Source organism: Rhamphochromis sp. 'chilingali' (assembly GCF_963969265.1).
Source record: "Rhamphochromis sp. 'chilingali' genome assembly, chromosome: 5".
Lineage (NCBI taxonomy): Eukaryota > Metazoa > Chordata > Actinopteri > Cichliformes > Cichlidae > Rhamphochromis > Rhamphochromis sp. 'chilingali'.
In genome coordinates this window covers 11,250,095-11,268,303 of record NC_137932.1, presented here as the reverse complement: position 1 = coordinate 11,268,303, position 18,209 = coordinate 11,250,095, and the positions used below count along the sequence as shown (strand labels likewise).

The 18,209-nt window shown below is 39.7% G+C and overlaps 1 protein-coding gene across 2 annotated transcripts in view; it reads left to right on the top strand.

Moving 5' to 3' along the window:
• The window catches only part of usta (uronyl 2-sulfotransferase a), a 56,446-nt gene that overhangs the window by 27,425 nt on the left and 10,812 nt on the right, over positions 1-18,209 (top strand). For both annotated transcript variants that reach the window (XM_080882087.1, XM_080882088.1), the window contains 4 exons: positions 2,594-2,637; positions 7,561-7,716; positions 16,798-16,877; positions 16,990-17,143. In XM_080882087.1, the coding sequence (XP_080738213.1) occupies positions 2,594-2,637; positions 7,561-7,716; positions 16,798-16,877; positions 16,990-17,143 (434 nt within the window). The remainder of the gene's footprint in view (positions 1-2,593; positions 2,638-7,560; positions 7,717-16,797; positions 16,878-16,989; positions 17,144-18,209) is intronic.

Sequence of the window (18,209 nt, the reverse complement as noted above, 5' to 3'; positions counted from 1 at the left end):
AATCAGCCATTGACACAAACACACACACGAACTCACAAAATACAACCATTAACCTGACGATATGCTCAAATGTGAGATTAGTTTAGATTAAATTTGTAAATTTGCTCTTCCTGTAACCTAATAGTTTCTCTACTTGACCTTTCTTGACCCATGTGTCATTGGGACCCACATTCAGCCTTTAGCCTAACAAAAGCTGTCAGAGCAACTTCACTGATCTTTGAAATCTATGGCCCTGGAGTTTTCCTCATGTTAGTGATGGGATTGTTGATTTTAAATCAACCTATTGATCCACAAATTCCCTTGTGAGCATGGGAGAAATCATAAGAGACATAACAGCAGCACTGTGTATTGTTTCCAATTAACTTGCATTCCTTTCGCTAGTTTTTAAAGGACATTCCTTTATGGGCTGTTTTGGGCTACATGTGTTAAGTCATTCTTATCAGATTATTTAGTGGAAAAGAATTATGTCCAGGGTAGTCATAAAAAGTCAGTTTGGGAATTAAAATATTTATTACTCAAGTCCCATTAGACTGTCATTGTCGTCTCTGATATTTGGCATAGGCTCACAGCACAATCAGGTCAATGAGTACAGTTTGTACAGTGGCTCTTTAAGTTGATTTTCCTCTCTCTGTAGGCGGTGGGGGCGGAGGGCAGCTGTCAGCTTTTGCGAGCCTCGTACCCTGGAAAAAATTAGTTCCGATCCTCTATCCAAAACGCTAATGAGAAGCACACACAGGAGGCAGTGAGGGGTTGGAGGTCGCGGTGGTGGCAGGTGGGGGGGGTGGTTGTCTATGATGGATGACAGAGGAAGGAACAGAGTCTGTCTGCGTCTCTGCATCCTCACCCTGCCGTGACCTGAAATGCCTCGGAGTAGAGGTGCAAATGTGCGCTTGCCGCTGCATTCCTCAGGAAAACTGTGTAATGCCACGAAAGCGCTACAAAGACGGATGAAAAGATAGAACGAGACTAAGAAACACCTGAGGGTGAGCAGAGTGCAGCTGTATTTATACATCCAGTGCCCGATGAATTAATGAGCCGCGACATCAAACTGAATCCAAGCAAGTCTTATATATAGTAACTACTGTGTGTGTGTGTGGGAAAGCAAGACAGTCAGGCAGATTTTATGTCAGTGTAAGACTAATTACCCAAAGCTTACACACCACTATCTAAAGTGTAAACAGTATTTACAAAGCTATGAACTTCCAGCAGAGTAACATCTACAAGCATGTGCCAAGTGGGAAACTTTGGCCTGAAATAAAACAACGTGTGTGTTCACGCATCATTTCTTTCTTCTTCTGGATCACATTTCAGAGACAAAAGGAGAGATTGTTCTGTTATGTAATATTTCCTCAGTTTATTACTTTACTCAGACTCCACCCATGCACGCTCGCCAGCTTGTCTTTTCCCTTTCTTTCTTGCAGTCTAAGTGCTGTAAATGTGATGGGCAGCCTTTGTGTCTAAACAGGTGATGAAAGAAAAGGTCGCTGTCATAGGCTTGGGCTTGCATTTGGAGCGTGGGCCGAAAGACGGGCACAGATCCTCAGTGTAGGAACAGCCTTCAATGAACACCATTATTCTGTTCCATAAACAGCTACGAATGGAGCTACTTCGACTAGAGCTCTCGTCACAACATCTTCACCTTTAACACTGAAGAGCCATGTGTGGTTTCGACGAATGATGTAGAGTTGGGTCGAGCTGCGCCGTGTGATGCAGGCTTTCACGTGGTTAGATGCGGCAGGGTTTTGAAGCATTTCGGTAGAGGAAGTGGTTAAAGGAAGAAGGGTTTAAAAGATAGGCGTTCGCATCAGTAAAACATATCAGTGGAAACTAAAATGTGATGATTGATGTCACTGATTTCGTACTTTTTATGTTCATGATAGCGATATTTCAGTGTGTTGACAAGTTGATGATCAAAATTTGCTGCAATGGGTTAGTGGCATTGCATGTAATTTTTTCTCCTTGTTACTATTACCTTTCTACAATTTTTAAACAACAACTATGACTTCTGAGAAGTCTTTCACTGCCTGAAAAACTCCAAACGGCCAAAAATAAACATACAGAGTCATAAAAGGGAGAAAGTTCAAACATTCACAGCATAGCTGGGAAACATGAACCCTTGGGTCTGCTGGCATCAGCAAAAACTAATTAGAGCCAGTAGTTTGCAAACCTGGAAACCAGTCAGTGACAAAAATCGAGGCATGCGATAGGACCGCTTTGATCAACTCAACTCCAGAATAGTTTCAGTATATGCACGAGCCTAGGAAGAGAATAGATGATAACAAAAAATGTAGAGATACTCTGGAATGACCTTAATAAAAAAGAAACATCCGATATCAGATCTAAGAATGTGGCTGAACTAAAGCATTCGTGTAGACAATACAGCTCAGGTGTTTTTCTATTTTGATATAAATGAGTCATTTTTACCCTCATGTTATTTATTGATTAGTTTACTTCTTATTTCGTTATAAAATATAATCTCTCCATATATATATATATATATATATATATATATATATATATATATATATATATATATATATATATATATAATATGATGTTTTCAGTATTTCAACTTGGATACTTGCTTTTGCAGGTGGATCCACGTATCTGGATGATCACGGACAGCCTGCTCCAAGAGTGAGTCACTGTTATCATGTCTCAGTGTCACTGTGCTTCTTCTCCTGTTTTGTCTAATTTTCCTTTTTTTTTTTTTTCTTTTTTTTTTTGTCCTGCATTCTCACCTCCCCATCTCCTCACAGTTGCAGTTAAGTGCAGTTAGGATAATGGTTTGGTCTGTGCAAGGGAGCTGCGTGCAAACGCACTCGAAATACCAGCTAGACCTGGCTTCAGTGCTACAGTAATGCTTTGAACGCAGTCTCTCTCGTACACAGAGTGCCGACACAGGGGCCTTGTATTCATCCAGCTGCATGTCTACGGGACTATCTCTCCTCTGTGCTCCCTTTTTCTCTCCTTGCCAACTTGTTTCTGTCTCCGTCGGCCCCTTGTTTATTATCTGCTTCTATAGTCAATCACCTCATTTTCACCTCATTGAATCCCTTTCTTAATTGCTTTATTCACTTTTTAGTTAAAGGAGTCACTGGTGTTTATATTGCCGGGCACAGGATTTATTGCATTGCTAACTTGAGGCTTTATCAAGTATGGTTACGAGGTTTGCTTGTGGCCGATGTGAGCAGCTGTTTGGATTTGGTTAGATCACATCTGGCCTTTGTGAGTTGTGTGTTTCAAACTCGTTTTGGCCACTCAGACAAACCTGGCAGCTGCTGTGTTTGTTTCGTAAAGAGAACAGTGGGGTCTTATTTACAGTACGTGAAACAAACTGTGGCTGACTGGAACACAGTGGAAAGATTGTCGTAATTTCCTTTATGCGGTTTTATTTTTTAACACGGTACTGTTATCTGAAAGAAACTTTTTTTTTTACTTAGAGCAAGACCCCACAAGTATTCTTAGTCTCTAAACTGCATAGTGCAGGGTTGATGTCAAGCTTTCAATGTCATATAGGATATTGCAGAAAATGAATTTCAAGTAGGCCTAATAAATTACAAATCGTTTCCATAAGTTTCTCCTGAAGAATGAATAGAGTTGGACAGCTTAAATATGTCCCGAGGCATCTTATTATAATATTTATTATGCAAACACAGAAGCTCTGGAATTCATTTGACATAGAAAAGTGTGAAAAGGGGAATATTTTTAACTTTTGAAAACAACAAGAGATCATTTAAGAATTGAATCTGTTACTTTATGTCTAAATATATTACCAGATATTATTAAATATCATTAAAGATGTGTACTGTGTCTATAACTAACTTGATATCACAATTTTGCTCACTTTCTAGTTGTAGGTGTTTTACAACAATAAAATCTAAAGCATAGACTGTACATAAAAGATGAACATCTCTGGTTTAACATCTCATGTTGTTTTTCTTTTAGAGCCAATGATGGTGTTCTTGGTAGCTTGGTTATCACGGTGCAGCTTTAAACCGTGTGGATGCATCATAGACACGGACACCCACTCGGTAGACTGTTCATACATTGATTTAACAGAAGTATAAGTATAGGACACTTCTTTCTTGTTTTTTTAGGCTTCATTATCATTATCATTACTATTATTTTCTTAATTTGGCGGTGGTTTATTTCTAAAGTTCCCACCAAGTTCCTAGATTTTTCACTCGGGCTCTGACTTCAAATTAGATGACAGTTGCCATGTGCAACCACTGTAGCAGCTTTGATAACTAAATACAGCCTCCAAATATATAAACTAGGTTGAGTAGTCTGCGCATCTGGAGGCACAGACTAGTGATTATATGTTATTTGCTTGCATTGACTGATTCCATATCTTCTGTCATCTCTTCCCAGACAGATGATGCAACTGCCATGTCAGTGGCAAGCAGTACATGAGCCTCATCTCTCATTATCGTTTTAACATCCCCCTAGAGTTACAGTTGATCTGCACCTTCAGCAGAGGTCTGACATTCCGTAGCATGCGTGTGCAGAAGGTCGAGCTTTGGGTAAATGTGGGGAAAGATTAGAAATCGAGTTGAAAGCTCAGCATGAATGAGGGTGTATGGAAAAACCACGCAGCTCTCAGAATAGAGTTATGAGCCTTTGTGTGTGCAAGCACTACAAGAATGTCCTCTCTACAATTTTTGCACATGTGTGAAATGTATATCCGTCACTTTATGAAACACACTTTGCAGCACTTTTCAATATAATTACATAGTTTATTTAATTGTTAGAATTGTTAGGAGAAGCCATCTGCCCTTAAGCGTTGATGAATTTGTTATTGTATAGATTTGGGGGGGGGCTCAGATATATGCTAGAGGGGACCTCATTATGCTCCATCAAACACAACATGGTGCTTATGAACTTCTGCTCTGGAAGTGCAAAAATGGCATGTTTACTGAAAAGCATAATCTCTTGTTGACACTATTTTAATTGAATTCAATTTTATTTACATAGCGTCGCAACAATAGTTCCCTCAAGCATAATCCTAAAGGGCTGTTCAGCACAAGTATCTTATATTAATTTCTCTTACTATCCGAGTTATTATTTATCGGGCTTCCACAGCTTTCTTTTGTCCTGGTTCCCTCCTCCAAAGGCAGATGGCTGCACCTTCCTGAGCCTTGTCCTGCCAGATGCTTCTTCATGTTATAAAATGGAGCTTTTCCTCCCTACTGTTGCCATGTGCTTGCTCAGAGTCGGTCATCTGATTGTTAAGGTCTTCTCTGTATTAATGTAGGGTCATAACCTTATGATATAAAACGCCTTTAGGCAACTGTTGTTGTGATTCGGCATCATATGATTAAAACTGAGTTGAATTATTCTTGTCTCACTTGTTAAGGCACAAATCAAGTCATTGTTCATTTCAACTAATGTAAAGCATTAGTGGTGCTTATTTAGATACTTTGAAACTCCACTTTTACTGCTACTGAGTGCAGTAAGACTCCCTTTCTCCTCTTTTGGATGAGAGTGAAGAAGAATGGATTGGTCAGTATTTAGAGGAAGTTGCTGAGAATGTCGACTGCACCCTAACACTAATTGCCACCCCTCACTTAGCGATAAATGAGCCGTTGATACTAAGGAGCACTGAACCCAAATCAGTCCTAAATAAAACCAGGGTGAACACAAACAAAGGGCAGGTTAGCAGCATATCGGTGTGTGGCTTTCCTGGAGCAGCTGCAAAAGACAGATGAGTGTGTGTGCTGTGGTCGTAACGCGCAGCCGACCGGGACATTTTCTCAAACTTCCTGTTAGATGATTGAAGATTGAGAAAAATGACCGCTAATCATATTCATATCAGAGATGGCCGGTCCAGCCATGAGAAACTCATAATAATTTATGTGTGTTTTTTGAACTAATGACACATTTCAAACTGTGCAAAAGAAAAAGAAACTCGATACTTTTTTTTTGTGTGAATGTGTGGGAAGAATTGTGGAATAGCAAGTAAGAGAGGGGGAAAAGGAGAATAGGAAAGTGGACTGCTCATCTCCGAGTCTGCTTGATATAAGCTAGAGATTAAAAAACCCCATAACAACATGAATATTAACAGGAAAAAGTGTCATTCTCTAACATGATGGGAAACAGCATGGTTACATAATACTTTCTGACAGAATCTTTACTGGCAGACCCTGTGGACATTTCTCCCAGCGTGTATCAGAAACCAAGCTCTACAGAGTGGGAACAACAATAGCACAAGCTGAAAGCTTGCCCTTTCTGTGTTGTCAGTGCCAGCGGGAGATTTGCCGCTGTTATTCCTGTTAGTCAGCAGCAGGATGTTAGAAGTCTGACAGTCATTTGTCATGATATGCTGTCCTGTGAAACACTGAATGTATTTCAGCCTGTAGTTACTTGGCAAACACTGTGGAAAGTTGAACTGCTGTCCAAGAGATCTATTTCCTGTCAGCTCAAAAACTTTTCCCAAATGTAATGATATCGCTCTTTTTCTTTCTTTTTTTTCATATTTTTGTTAGAATAACAAACTTTTCTTGTTAGGTAATAAAAAAACAATCTCTAAACTTGTATAATCTTATCCTAACTGAAGCTATGTTGTCATTTCAGTTCTTTACCTCTTTATCTGAGGGCGTGTTCTCGTGTATTTGCATCAAACGTATTCACTTGCTAATGAAATCCAGGAACAGGCTTTGATTCTGGGACGTATATGCGGGAAGTGATATTGATACGGTGGTGTCATCTTTCCCTTCTGGCCCTCTCATCATTTCTTTCTCCCTCCTTGAAGGCTTCAACATCAGTCCTATTGTTTTCTCTGCTTTTCCACTAAATTCTGGCAAATAGTCCGAGAGGCCTTCACTGTTTGTACGGATTCTATGCTGGGGTGGGGCTGCTCTTAGCGGAGAATCAGAAAAATAAGGCTTTGTGTGTGTGTGTCAGGGAGGGGAGGGGGGTGTTCTCACTGATAAATTTTCTCAGAGTGCTTTCATTCTTTAGGGGCCACTTGTGTAAGCCTTGTGAACTCTTAGAGATAAATGCCAAATTAGTGCATTCTTGCTGACCTTGTGCTTAAATGTGTTTCATATTTAAATTACACATCAGCGATAACCTTCCAATGTAAATCATTAGTCAATTTCTTGGAAATGAAATAGACTGGTATCGACAGTTTTAAGTTTGTGAATCATGGATGAGCTAATTGGTGAGTCATGTGTGAACTTCCAAGTGATTTTGCCTCAGTATCGTTTTGACTAAGTTCTGTGGAGGAGCTTAAGGGGAGAACAGTGAAGCACTGTATACTCATATTAGGTCTTTGTGTCTGTTATTTTTAATGTACTATTAATGTGTTGTCAAGGCAGTTTAGTTCAGCTCTAGAGAGAGTAGGTTATAACTAGAGGTCAAAGTTCAGACACAAAGTTACAGGAGAATGTCGTAAGAATTTAATACATTTCCTCATTTCCCTTTTTCTGCTTTTTTCACAATATTTTTTCCTTAGCTGCTTTTTTATAGTCAAAATGGCACAGAGTAAATGCACATTTCACTTATCAACAGTGAAAGTAAAATACAGAATACATGTGTGCGTTTCTGTCCTCGCAGGTACTCCCCTTCCCAAGCCAGGTGATCTATAATCGTGTGGGAAAGTGCGGCAGCCGGACGGTGGTCATCTTACTGAGGTTACTCGCTGAGAAACACCAGTTCAACCTGGTCTCCTCTGACATCCACAACAAAACACGGCTCACTAAGCATGAACAGGTAAGGTAGCCCAGATCGCACTGTGGTCCAGTGATGCATGGATTTAAAAGACTGGTAGAAGATTATGGGGAAGATCTAACATGTCATAACACATTATATTGTGGAACAACAGAAAGAACCAAAAAACTGAACGGAAACAAAAGAGAAAGCACAAAATATAGCAAAATCTATCTTTTTCGTATTATATTTTGTGTGTGTACATGTTTAGATGTTAAGACATCTTTGTGAGGACCGAACATTGTCATGCTACTATACTTGTGAGGACCAACAGTCATTTATGGGGACAATATGCTCTTCCCAAGAGTTTGAAGGCATTTCTGAGGCTCAAAATGTGGTTTTAGTGTCAGGGTTACAATGAGGTTATGGATAGGTTTAGGTTGAAGGTTGGGATTAGGCATTCATTTTTGATGATTAGGGTTATGGTAAGCGGTTAGGGAAAGCATTATGGCAATGAGATGTCCTCGATAAGATATGAAAACGTGTGTGTGTGTGTGTGTGTGTGTGTGTGTGTGTGTGTGTGTGTATATACAATTCAGAATTGTATAAAATTATGTTGAAAATCTCTTTGGGGTCTTGGAAGCTCTAAATAAGTCTACGGTCAGTGAAAGCCCCAAACAATATCCTAGTTCATCCTAAAAAATCATTTGCAGTTCAGCTATGAAAAAAAACGTCCTTTTAATAGTTCATCAAAAGAAGAAAAAAGAGGCACAAGGCTTTAAAATCTGCCAGCTGCTCTTCAGAGCAGTAGATGCAAGCTTAGTACCAAAAATAAGGTTCGCCGAAGCACTACATCTCACATGTAAAACAATACAACAAGTGTACTGTACATTACACAAAAAGATAGCCGAACTATCAAAAGTCTACATTGGAGTCCCTTAATAGCAGTTTTGGATCATTTAAAACAATCTAAACTTAGTTTGCCATGGAAATGTAACTTTTTTTTTTCTTCTCTTCCCTTTTACTTGGACAATTTAATCATCCTAGAAAATATGGGGGAAAAAATGACACTAAAAAATAATTTCTTTCATGTGAGGGTTTGTGGTCTTCAAATCCGTCAACTTTAAACTGTTTCCTAACTCATTCATCATTTGTTTTTATATGAGTGTAGTTAAACAGGTCTAAATCATTTCACTGTTAAACAGCCAGATGATATTGTCACATCCTTCGAGTAGCAGCGTGTGTCCCCCAGGTGAAGCTAAAGCAACTGTGCATTGTTCAAATAACTGTGTGGTCAGTGTCAAATTAACAGCAGCAGTTTATTCAGTGCTTGTTTTTGTAGTTATTGTGAGAAAAAGACTGAAGGATCATGAATCTTCTTTTATTATTTCCTGGAATATCTTGAGGACATGAGCATTGGGTTTACAGAGGAAAAACTGCTTTCCTTTAAAAATACCACAGCTTTTTAAGACGTAGTGCTCAGCCATGCTAGTAGGAATAAGAGTGAAAATGCTAAGGTGTATAAATAATGCCCTTTCTTAAATCTTTTTCTAATTGATATATGCAGTACTGTGCAAAAGTCTTGATCCACCCATCATTTCTATAGATTTTGCTAGGAAAAATTGAAGTTTTTGTAGCTAAAGGGAAAAACAGAGTATGTACAATTCTGAAAATCAGCATTGACAACCTTCATCCTTCAATAGACCCTGAACTCTCTTAGGCAAACTTTCTTGTAATTTCTGTAAATAGTCTTCAGGAATAGTTCTTCAGGCTTTTTGAAGGACCTTCAAAGCTCTTCTTTAGATGTTGGCTGCCTTTTGTTCCATTTCCTGTCAAGATGATCCCACACTGTTCTAGTATTGTTGAGGTCTAGGCTCTGAGGAGGTCAATCTATAACTGTTTTTCTATCTAGGTATGGTTTTAATAAACTGGGAGTGTGATTGGGATAATTGAATCAATTTGCAGTGAGTCCTCCAAGTGAAAGGATGAGCCATTATTGCTCAAAAAAATACAGCTAACTTATTGAAAGTGTTTTACCCTAATGATGCTCGCGGTCCAAGACCAGGAAAATCAAGTTATTATTATTCTAGTCTGACCCCACTACAGCATCAGTATCCTTTCCACTTGCCCATTCAGCAAGGTTAATCTTTGAGCAGCAATGAGCCTCTACCTTCAAGAACATAGTTCATGGCATCGTTTTCAGCACCATCCTTTCATTACTTCCACAGTTAGCACCAGGATGCCAGTTTCCGTTTCTTCTATCTTACTTTTTCAACATACTTCAGTATGTTGAAAAAGTTGCAGGCAGCGGGGTTGCCAGATGCAATTTCTCTGTCCTACTTGTTATATTTATCTACTCCAACTTCTAGGACCAGGTTGCCAAATCTTTCTCCATCCCCACAGTTGACCATTCTCCTGGGTTGCGTTTAGCCTCGATAAAACATAGCAACGAGATGCTATCATATACAAGTATTGCCTCAAATGGGATTACGGTGGTCTGTGGCGTACTCTGTCATTTAATACAGCAAGGTGTATTACTGCTGACTGGGTACACTTGTGACAATCATTCCTCATAGTTCAATCAAGAAACTATAGGAAACTGATGCAAATGAAATTGCTCTTAAGTGCCCTTGGCTCATCTTTGGCACCAGGATGCCAGTTGATGTCCCATCATTTCAAGTCTCTTTGGGGCTGCGTTCAAAGAATCTGCATTCTCTGCACCAGCTGGTCTTGTTCCTTTTCTTGCAATAACAAATACATATATGCAGGGAAAACAGATAGATCAAGCATTCCATCTATTAATGACAAGCCAGTGTTGCGCTATGTTTTTGTCCAGCAGGGTTTACAGGCACGCTGTGTTAAGTTAAACATCCAGTGCTTGTCAAACCCATTAACACTCTTTACTCTCTAAACCATTCCTGTCAGAAACCACTGACGACATTTACAAATTAAAAATCTTCTGTACCTCTCTCTGGCACATCAGTCTCACTATATGGCTTTTAAGTGTTGGCAAACTGATGCACTGATTAATTAACAATTCAACCTGCTTCTTCATCAACTTTCTTAGCATAAGTTGCCAGATGTAAATACTGCTTATTGCATTTTCATCATCTGGCTACATTTTAGCTACTGGTTGCTATGTCCTTGAACTACTGAGAGCCAATTCTCCGTTCTACGGATGCCAGCTCTATAAAGTCTGGTAGTGGATCCACATCGATAATAACAAAAAGTGACAACATCCTCCAAGTTCCTCATGCCATGGCAGGAACCATCTAATTCTTACTCTGTGAAACTCAGCAGCATCAGTCTGATAGTCCTCCTCACAAAATGTTCTTCTTACCCTTTCCTGCCCCAATTTGCTCCCTCTTCTGGCACTTGATACTAGCCCTGTGCATCATCTTTCTTGACCAGTCATTCATTGTCACTCTCTCGCTGCATCATTTACACCCTTGCTTATCAGCATAATTACCCATGACAGCTCCTCTAAATCACAAATGTGCCTTCGGTGACCCCGCTTGTGAGTTTAAATGGTATCTTCTTTTAGGAACTTGACATTTAAGATGTCCTCCAACACAAATTAACTCTACACAGATGCCACTCCTTTCACTGGTATTGGGGGGTTTTGCAGGAACTCCAAAGAAGAACCAGTAAGAATTCAAAGAATTGGTCAATATCACTAAACTCTTTCATGTCAGTTCTTAGCTGCCTTTAAATTTGTTCTGTAGTAACTGCAGCTCTGCGTTGGAGGCATAAAGCAAATTGATAAATCCATTTTCATTCATGCAGACAACCTAGCCTTGGTAGAAATATCTATGTGAAGAAGAAACTGCCATCTTTGCTTTTATCTAATGGACCTAAATTGTCAAACTTTCAACAGCTGTCCTGAATTTTCATTGTTGCTACTTCATCTCCTATGCCCATCTTTTCCTGTGCATTAAAATAGCAAATGTTACAGTAAATGTTGTCTTATTGGCATCGATGTCATATAAATTAGACACCATTTCAACCGTGTCTACTCATCACAAGCCTTCAGCATCAAATGCATCTTTATCGCTGTCTATCGTTAACTTCTGATCTCCTCTCCCGCAGCATCAAACTTTATTCAAAATATGCTCGCAATCATCCATCATGTATGCATCAATTATGCTCCTGGAGGTTAGGGTCTCCTTTGCGAGCTGCCAGTCCTTACCTTTGTGTGGTCTTACTTCTCTCTTTTTTGTATTGTGGGTTGGAGTAATTTAGAATTATTGTATCATATACCAGTCACATGTACTTTTTAGATTTCACTTTTTCAGTAATGCAATGCTCTTTTAAGCCATCTGGGCAAAAAAGAAATTTAATCATGTGGTTGTGTGGGAGTGCTGCAGTAGTGACTCACATTTGCAGCCTTCTTTCGAAGTAAGGTACTGCTAACCACTTCTGAATGGTCAGCAGACACTAAATATATATAACCATTACTGACCAAACTGATGTAAATATTACACTAATATTGAAACAGTTACTTGTTTGCCCATTCATCAATCTCTGAATGCTGGCTGCACAGACAGTGGCAGAACACGGTTAGTCTCATTAATTCACGGGGTATAAAACATCTTTTTAGAAAGACTGTGCACATTCAAGGGGGGTCCGGTTAAGAGTGTAAGTCTGTGCTTGTGTTTGTGTGTTCTTCTCGCATGTGTACTTCTGTGTTGACTTACGCAGATCCAGACGCATGTCACCTAAGTTTAGAAATGCTGGTCTCATCAGTTGTGGTTCTGGCTCTGGACTGCAGTTTTGGATGGGTTTCCTGCTGGCACTCCCAGTAGTGCTTTAATGGGTTTGCCCAGGGTCGATGCCTTGTTTGCTGATTACCAAAAGTGATGGTGCCATGTTTCTCTGGAACTTTGCAAAGCTGCTATGGGCTTTGAGGCACACAGTATCGTGAACTATCTGTGCACCAGAACAGGCTTAGTGAAAGAGATTTGTGGCATTTCCTGAATAATAATTATAAAAAATAAACGTAAGACCTTTAAAAAACAAGGAGAAAAATTCTTTACCATCCATTTGTCTGCCATCGAAGTCATGATTCCTACCACTGTCTGGCCAAAGATAAGAGTGTGTACCTTACCACACTTACTGATTATTTAGGCTTATAACAAGTTGATTGTGATATAAAGGCAAACTGAACCCAGGGCAGCAGTCAAATCTTTCTGTGGTTCCCCCTTCGTTTCCCCTGATGAGCCCTGTGAGGACACCACCAGAGCTGTGGGGAGGAGGTAGTAGGGGCTCGCAGGGTTGCAGGTATGCCTGGAATCTCAGACCGTCCTCTACTTTCTTTCTGGTGAATGAAAGTGAGATCTGGCCAGACGGACTAAAGGGGTGGGGCTGAAAAACACACAAACACAGCAAACGTGCTAAATGCATTCAGTGCCTGCATGTTAACCTGGGCGCGGGGGTGGGAACATCAGGGGAAAATGTTTTTTAAAATGTACGTTTATATGCGTAATTCAAGTAAAGTAATAAATGCTGTAGAGTGGCTTAACAAATTCCACAGTGCTAATGAAACTCTTACATTTTTTTACTTTTCTAGCAGGAGAGATCCACAGAAGGGGAAGCAGAGTGAGTGGAAATGTACTGAGCCCAAATCTGATTGGGGCCTCAGATTAACCACTCTCCGTACATAAACAAGTATACATATTACTGTTGCTATCCAAACAGTAAGTCTATGACATAACAGCTGCCTGTATGTAGTTTTTTAAGAGCAGGTCATTCAAACTGTTACTTAACCGATCGGTTCATTTGACTGAGAGCATTTTAAATAAAGACCGAAACTGTAACGACAGGGAACATGACCGTTATAAGTAAGATTTGAGAATCGGCCCCAGTTTTACAGACGTGTTGAGAGTATTAAGAAACTGTTTATGCCAATTACAGTAATCTTTATTCTGCGACAATGACAATACTTTACGTCTTAAAGTGAAACCCAACTTACCAAGACTTACTTTTCACTTGTATTTTAAGATTTACTCTTGACGTCATGGATCATGGGAAACGGAAAGAAGGAAAAGTAACGCATTAAAGCAACTTTAACAAACACAAACACTTGAGTCCCAAACTTTTCTTAGCCTTACCTGATGGATGTGAGGAAAGGGTCTTTGCACCTTTCTGCAGGTCATGTATTCAAAAATAAAGTCTTGAAAGAAATTTCATGTAATCGACCTTTCTTTGCCTTGCATTTAGTTTGCTGCTGCTGGTAACCTCTGAAATAACTGTGCTTGGTCTCTCCTGGAGCTTGTTGATGGACACACAAACTCATCACTGAGAGAGTCTTGGCTCATTGACATCTAGCCGCTGTAACCTGGAAGCCAAGATTAAAAAAGAAACTTTCCAACTTGTTAAGGATTTGCCTGCAGCGACATTTTCTTAATGTGCCCATTATTCCCTTGTAATGCATAATTCACCTCCGCTGTCCTTCTGCTGTGCAGTAGTGGAGAATTTTAAATGTGCCAAGTTGGTGTCCTCTTCTCCTGCTGCAGCTTTATAGATTTTCGTTTTCTTCTACAAAGACTGTGTTTTTCTTTTGAAGGGTTTTGTGTGTACTCGTTGCGATAATGATCTAACAGCAGGCACCTCTCCCGGTAGAGTCATGCTCTGTGTATTGCCACTGGATGAAAAAAGGAGGACATGGACCAATGCAGAACACAAAGAAGCCCTTTCAGCCACTCTTTTTTAAAATAAATGAATGAAACCTTGCATGGAATGTAAAAAAAACCCACAACCCAACGACAACAAAAAACCACAAATAAAAACAGACTGATTTATTGAGATTATATTGTTGAAGTTCTCTTGCTCTTTTTCTGCACCTCTATAAAAGGTAGATCTCAACAATCCAGATTCCGCTAGATATGCAAGATGTGGGTTTAAGGTGCTAGAGTCACGTCTTACAGATCCTCATTACCCAAGCACACCATGCTGTTGAATTTGTAGCAATGTAGAATTGCAGATTGTAGACAGAAATGACTATGGCTCTCTATAGCAACAATATTGTTATTCAGAGGTGACAGTGACAGCATCTGATAAGTGTGGAGTATGGAAGGCATTACAAGAAGAACCAATTATATCTAAATCTATTATATCCAACGCAATGGACAGTCCACAAGAGAGGTGAAGACGAGTGCAGGCAAGGTAGAGTGGGTGGAGATGAGTGTCAGGATTGTGATTTGTAACAGAAGAATAGTGGCAGGGGTGAAAGAGAAGGTTTACAAGCTGTAATGTATGGTTTGAAGATGGCAGCACTGATGAATAGACATTAGGCCATGCTGGAGGTGACAGTTGAAAATGTTAAGGTTTTCTGGGAGTGACTAGGATGAACTGACTTAGAAACGAGTATGTCAGAGGTACAGCTCAGGCTGAGCGGTTTGGAGACAAAGAGAGACAAAGGTTGAGATGGTTTGGGCAGAGGGGGGGAAATTGGGTAGAGTGGAATTGCAAGGAAGGAGGAAAGGAGGATAATCACAGAGAAGATTCACGGATAGTAAAGTTGGATGTGCAGAGGGTTGGTGTGAAAGAAGAGGATGCTAGGGATAGGGTGAGATGACAGATGATTCGCTGTGTCGACAATAAAGGGACAAGCTGAAAGACGAATACAACGAAAAGAAGCAATTATATCACAGCAGTTTTGAGGGCAACCATACAAGTCCCATCCTGAAACCCTATGATGAGCAATTCAGCCATTTGGGTGTTTTTGAAGCAGATATGACAAGCTAGAAGTGGATATCACTCAGAAGTAGTGGGATATAATGAGTTTTTAAAAACAAGATAGGTTCTTACAAAAGGACACCGTTCCTTATCTGACCTTTTTTCCCCCCAACCACAGCAGTCACACGCAGACACACAAACACACCTTTTGACTTAAACTTCACATGAATATGACCTCGAGCTGTAATGTGCGGTCTGTTTCCTGGCTTTGCAGTGCTGATTCCTGCTCACTGGTCGAAAGGGCTTTGATATAGAGAAATAGGATGAACTTTATTGCAGTTTTATCACTGGTAAAATGAAAAGAAAAAGTTCCTGAAAACAATGTGTCATGTAATTAAAAGTGACTCTGGTGCAGGAGAAAAGGTCTCCGTAATTTGAGAGACTAAATGAAAGAAAATTAAAGTAAGACGAGACAAATGGGTAACAGAAGCTACTTGGACTTGAGGTACATTCATCTTTGGACTCAAAGTACCAGTGTTTTTTAACTTCCCCTGTGGCCATACTGAAAGACTGGGCCTATAATCTCTTTTACACTTATCTTCTGTCTTTAAAGGCTCAGCTAAATGAACTTGCCAAAGTTAAACTACACAACAGAGACTGGAATGAAGAAAGGCAAATGAGTAAGGGGAAAATAAATTCACAGCTTGCATACAAATAGACAAATGCAGCTTAGTATATTTCAAACTGGAAAAGAGCGCTGCACTCTCACATCTTAAAGTAAAAGCCACTCAAAGTACTTAAATGTCGCTACAAGCTAGCCAATATTTTGAGTCATTGTTCTGTGTTTTTATTATTTTTAAATTAGGCATACTGCATCATTTTCTGATGCAGAGACATAACTTGAATTAAACTAACTTTTTACATGTGTGACTTTGATAACTGGATCTTACATAGTGAATTACTCCAATATGGAACCTTTTATGTGAGGAATGACTAAGATTTTGGATCCAGTTGCTTAGTATTTATGCTATTCTGCACTCTGTAGTTGTACTTTTTGCTTGCCTCTCCATGCAGACCTGGAAGCCCAGTGGGAATCTTTTTATTTCATTTTCTTAATTGATTTATTTGTTCATTCTGCAGAGGGTGGAGAAACTTTGAATAACAGCTTTAGAGGTGTTGGCAAAATCTTGGCTAAAGATCCAAGATGTTGAGGTGATGAACATTGTGAGATGAACAAAACAGTGATATTACATTCTGATTCTTTATTGTGAATCCAGGCCGCCCCATAGCTATTTACATAATGACTTGTTTATTTTATGAGAGGTTATTTGAGGTCAAATATTTAACTAATTCAGATGGGAATTTTTGATTTCTCTTTAAAAAACAAAAATTAAAGATGCTGTTTTGTCTAAATTGCCCGTATCCATTGCAGATGTTTGATTTTATGCATATTCATTTTTTCCCCAGGTGGATCTAATGAAAAATATCAGCAGTATTCCTCAGCCATTCCTTTATACCAGACACGTTCACTTCCTCAACTTTACAAGGTAATGTCTACAAAAGTATTTCATGAGTGTTGGCTAAAATGTGGGGTTGTTTTTTTTTTTTTGGGTTTCTTTTTTTGGTTCTTACTGAGTGCTTTTTATTTATCTGTGTCAGGTTCAAGATAGAGCAGCCTGTGTATATCAACATAATCCGGGATCCCATCAATCGCTTCCTCTCCAACTATTTCTTCCGTCGCTTTGGTGACTGGAGGGGCGAGCAGAACCACCTAATCCGAACTCCAGGGATGAAAGATGACGAGAGATACCTGGTGAGAAGCTTTTCTGCAGAGATACATTTTATTTTTGAAAAGCCTTAAGTGCACATGGACTTACTTGCTTAAAGTTCTCGTAGATATGCGTCTTATGCTTTGGGTTTTTGGGCTTTCGTTTTTTTCTCTCCTTGTTGTAAATGAAACAACAAGAAACCAAGCTGGTGAATAAATGTATTGCTTTTCTTATAAACAAAGAGGTTTGAACTCACCACAGCCTCGGAGACTAACAAAAAGGAATCATTACCAGAGCGGCAAAAACTGCGGTTCTTCAAAGCTGTTTGCTACTTGAGGCTGGCTGCAAAAGCAAAAGAGTTCCCATAAACTCCAGTGTCGAAATGGTCAACTTTACAGGAGAAACATGTTTACGGCATAGTACAAAAAATAGTTTTGGCCTCTCGTGTTACGCTTCAGTTCACTAGAAGGCACCACATCCTCAATTTGATTTGATGGTGATTCTTAACAGAGAATGACAAGTGGCATAAGGATAGACCGAAGTTTGAGACAGCAGTTTGTGGAAGGCCTCAGTGAGGAGTGGTGGCTGCTCCCAGGCCTGGCAAATCCCCAAATACTAATGAGAGGCGTGAGAGCTGAGAAAAGTGGGGAAGGGTGGGGCACAAAATCGTGAACTAACTTATAGTGTAGGAAGGTTTATATAGCCGTGGAACCAGAAGGGGAGTGTATGAGGTGTGATCCCGAACCTGAAATTCAGATAAATAATCTAAAAGACAGTTGTTGAAGAGGTCATTCCTAACTGTTCAATTCAGTTCGGCCCCAACGATCAGATAACCCCCTGTGAGCAAGCACTTGGCGACAGCGGGAAGGAAAACCTCCCCTTTAACAGGAAGCAACTAGTTTGGGGGGTATTTGATCTGAACCTCTATTGTGGTTTAAGTCTCTTAGAATGGTTTTAATGCAGTTTTTGTTCACAAAATAAAGTAGGTCAATGGTAATAAACATGCTGCCTAAGTAGTCTGTGCTCAAGTTGTTTTTTTTTAAAGATCTTATTAATATGGTAGACCTTTATCACAAACTGGGCCACATGGCCATGACTAAAAAAGGGAGA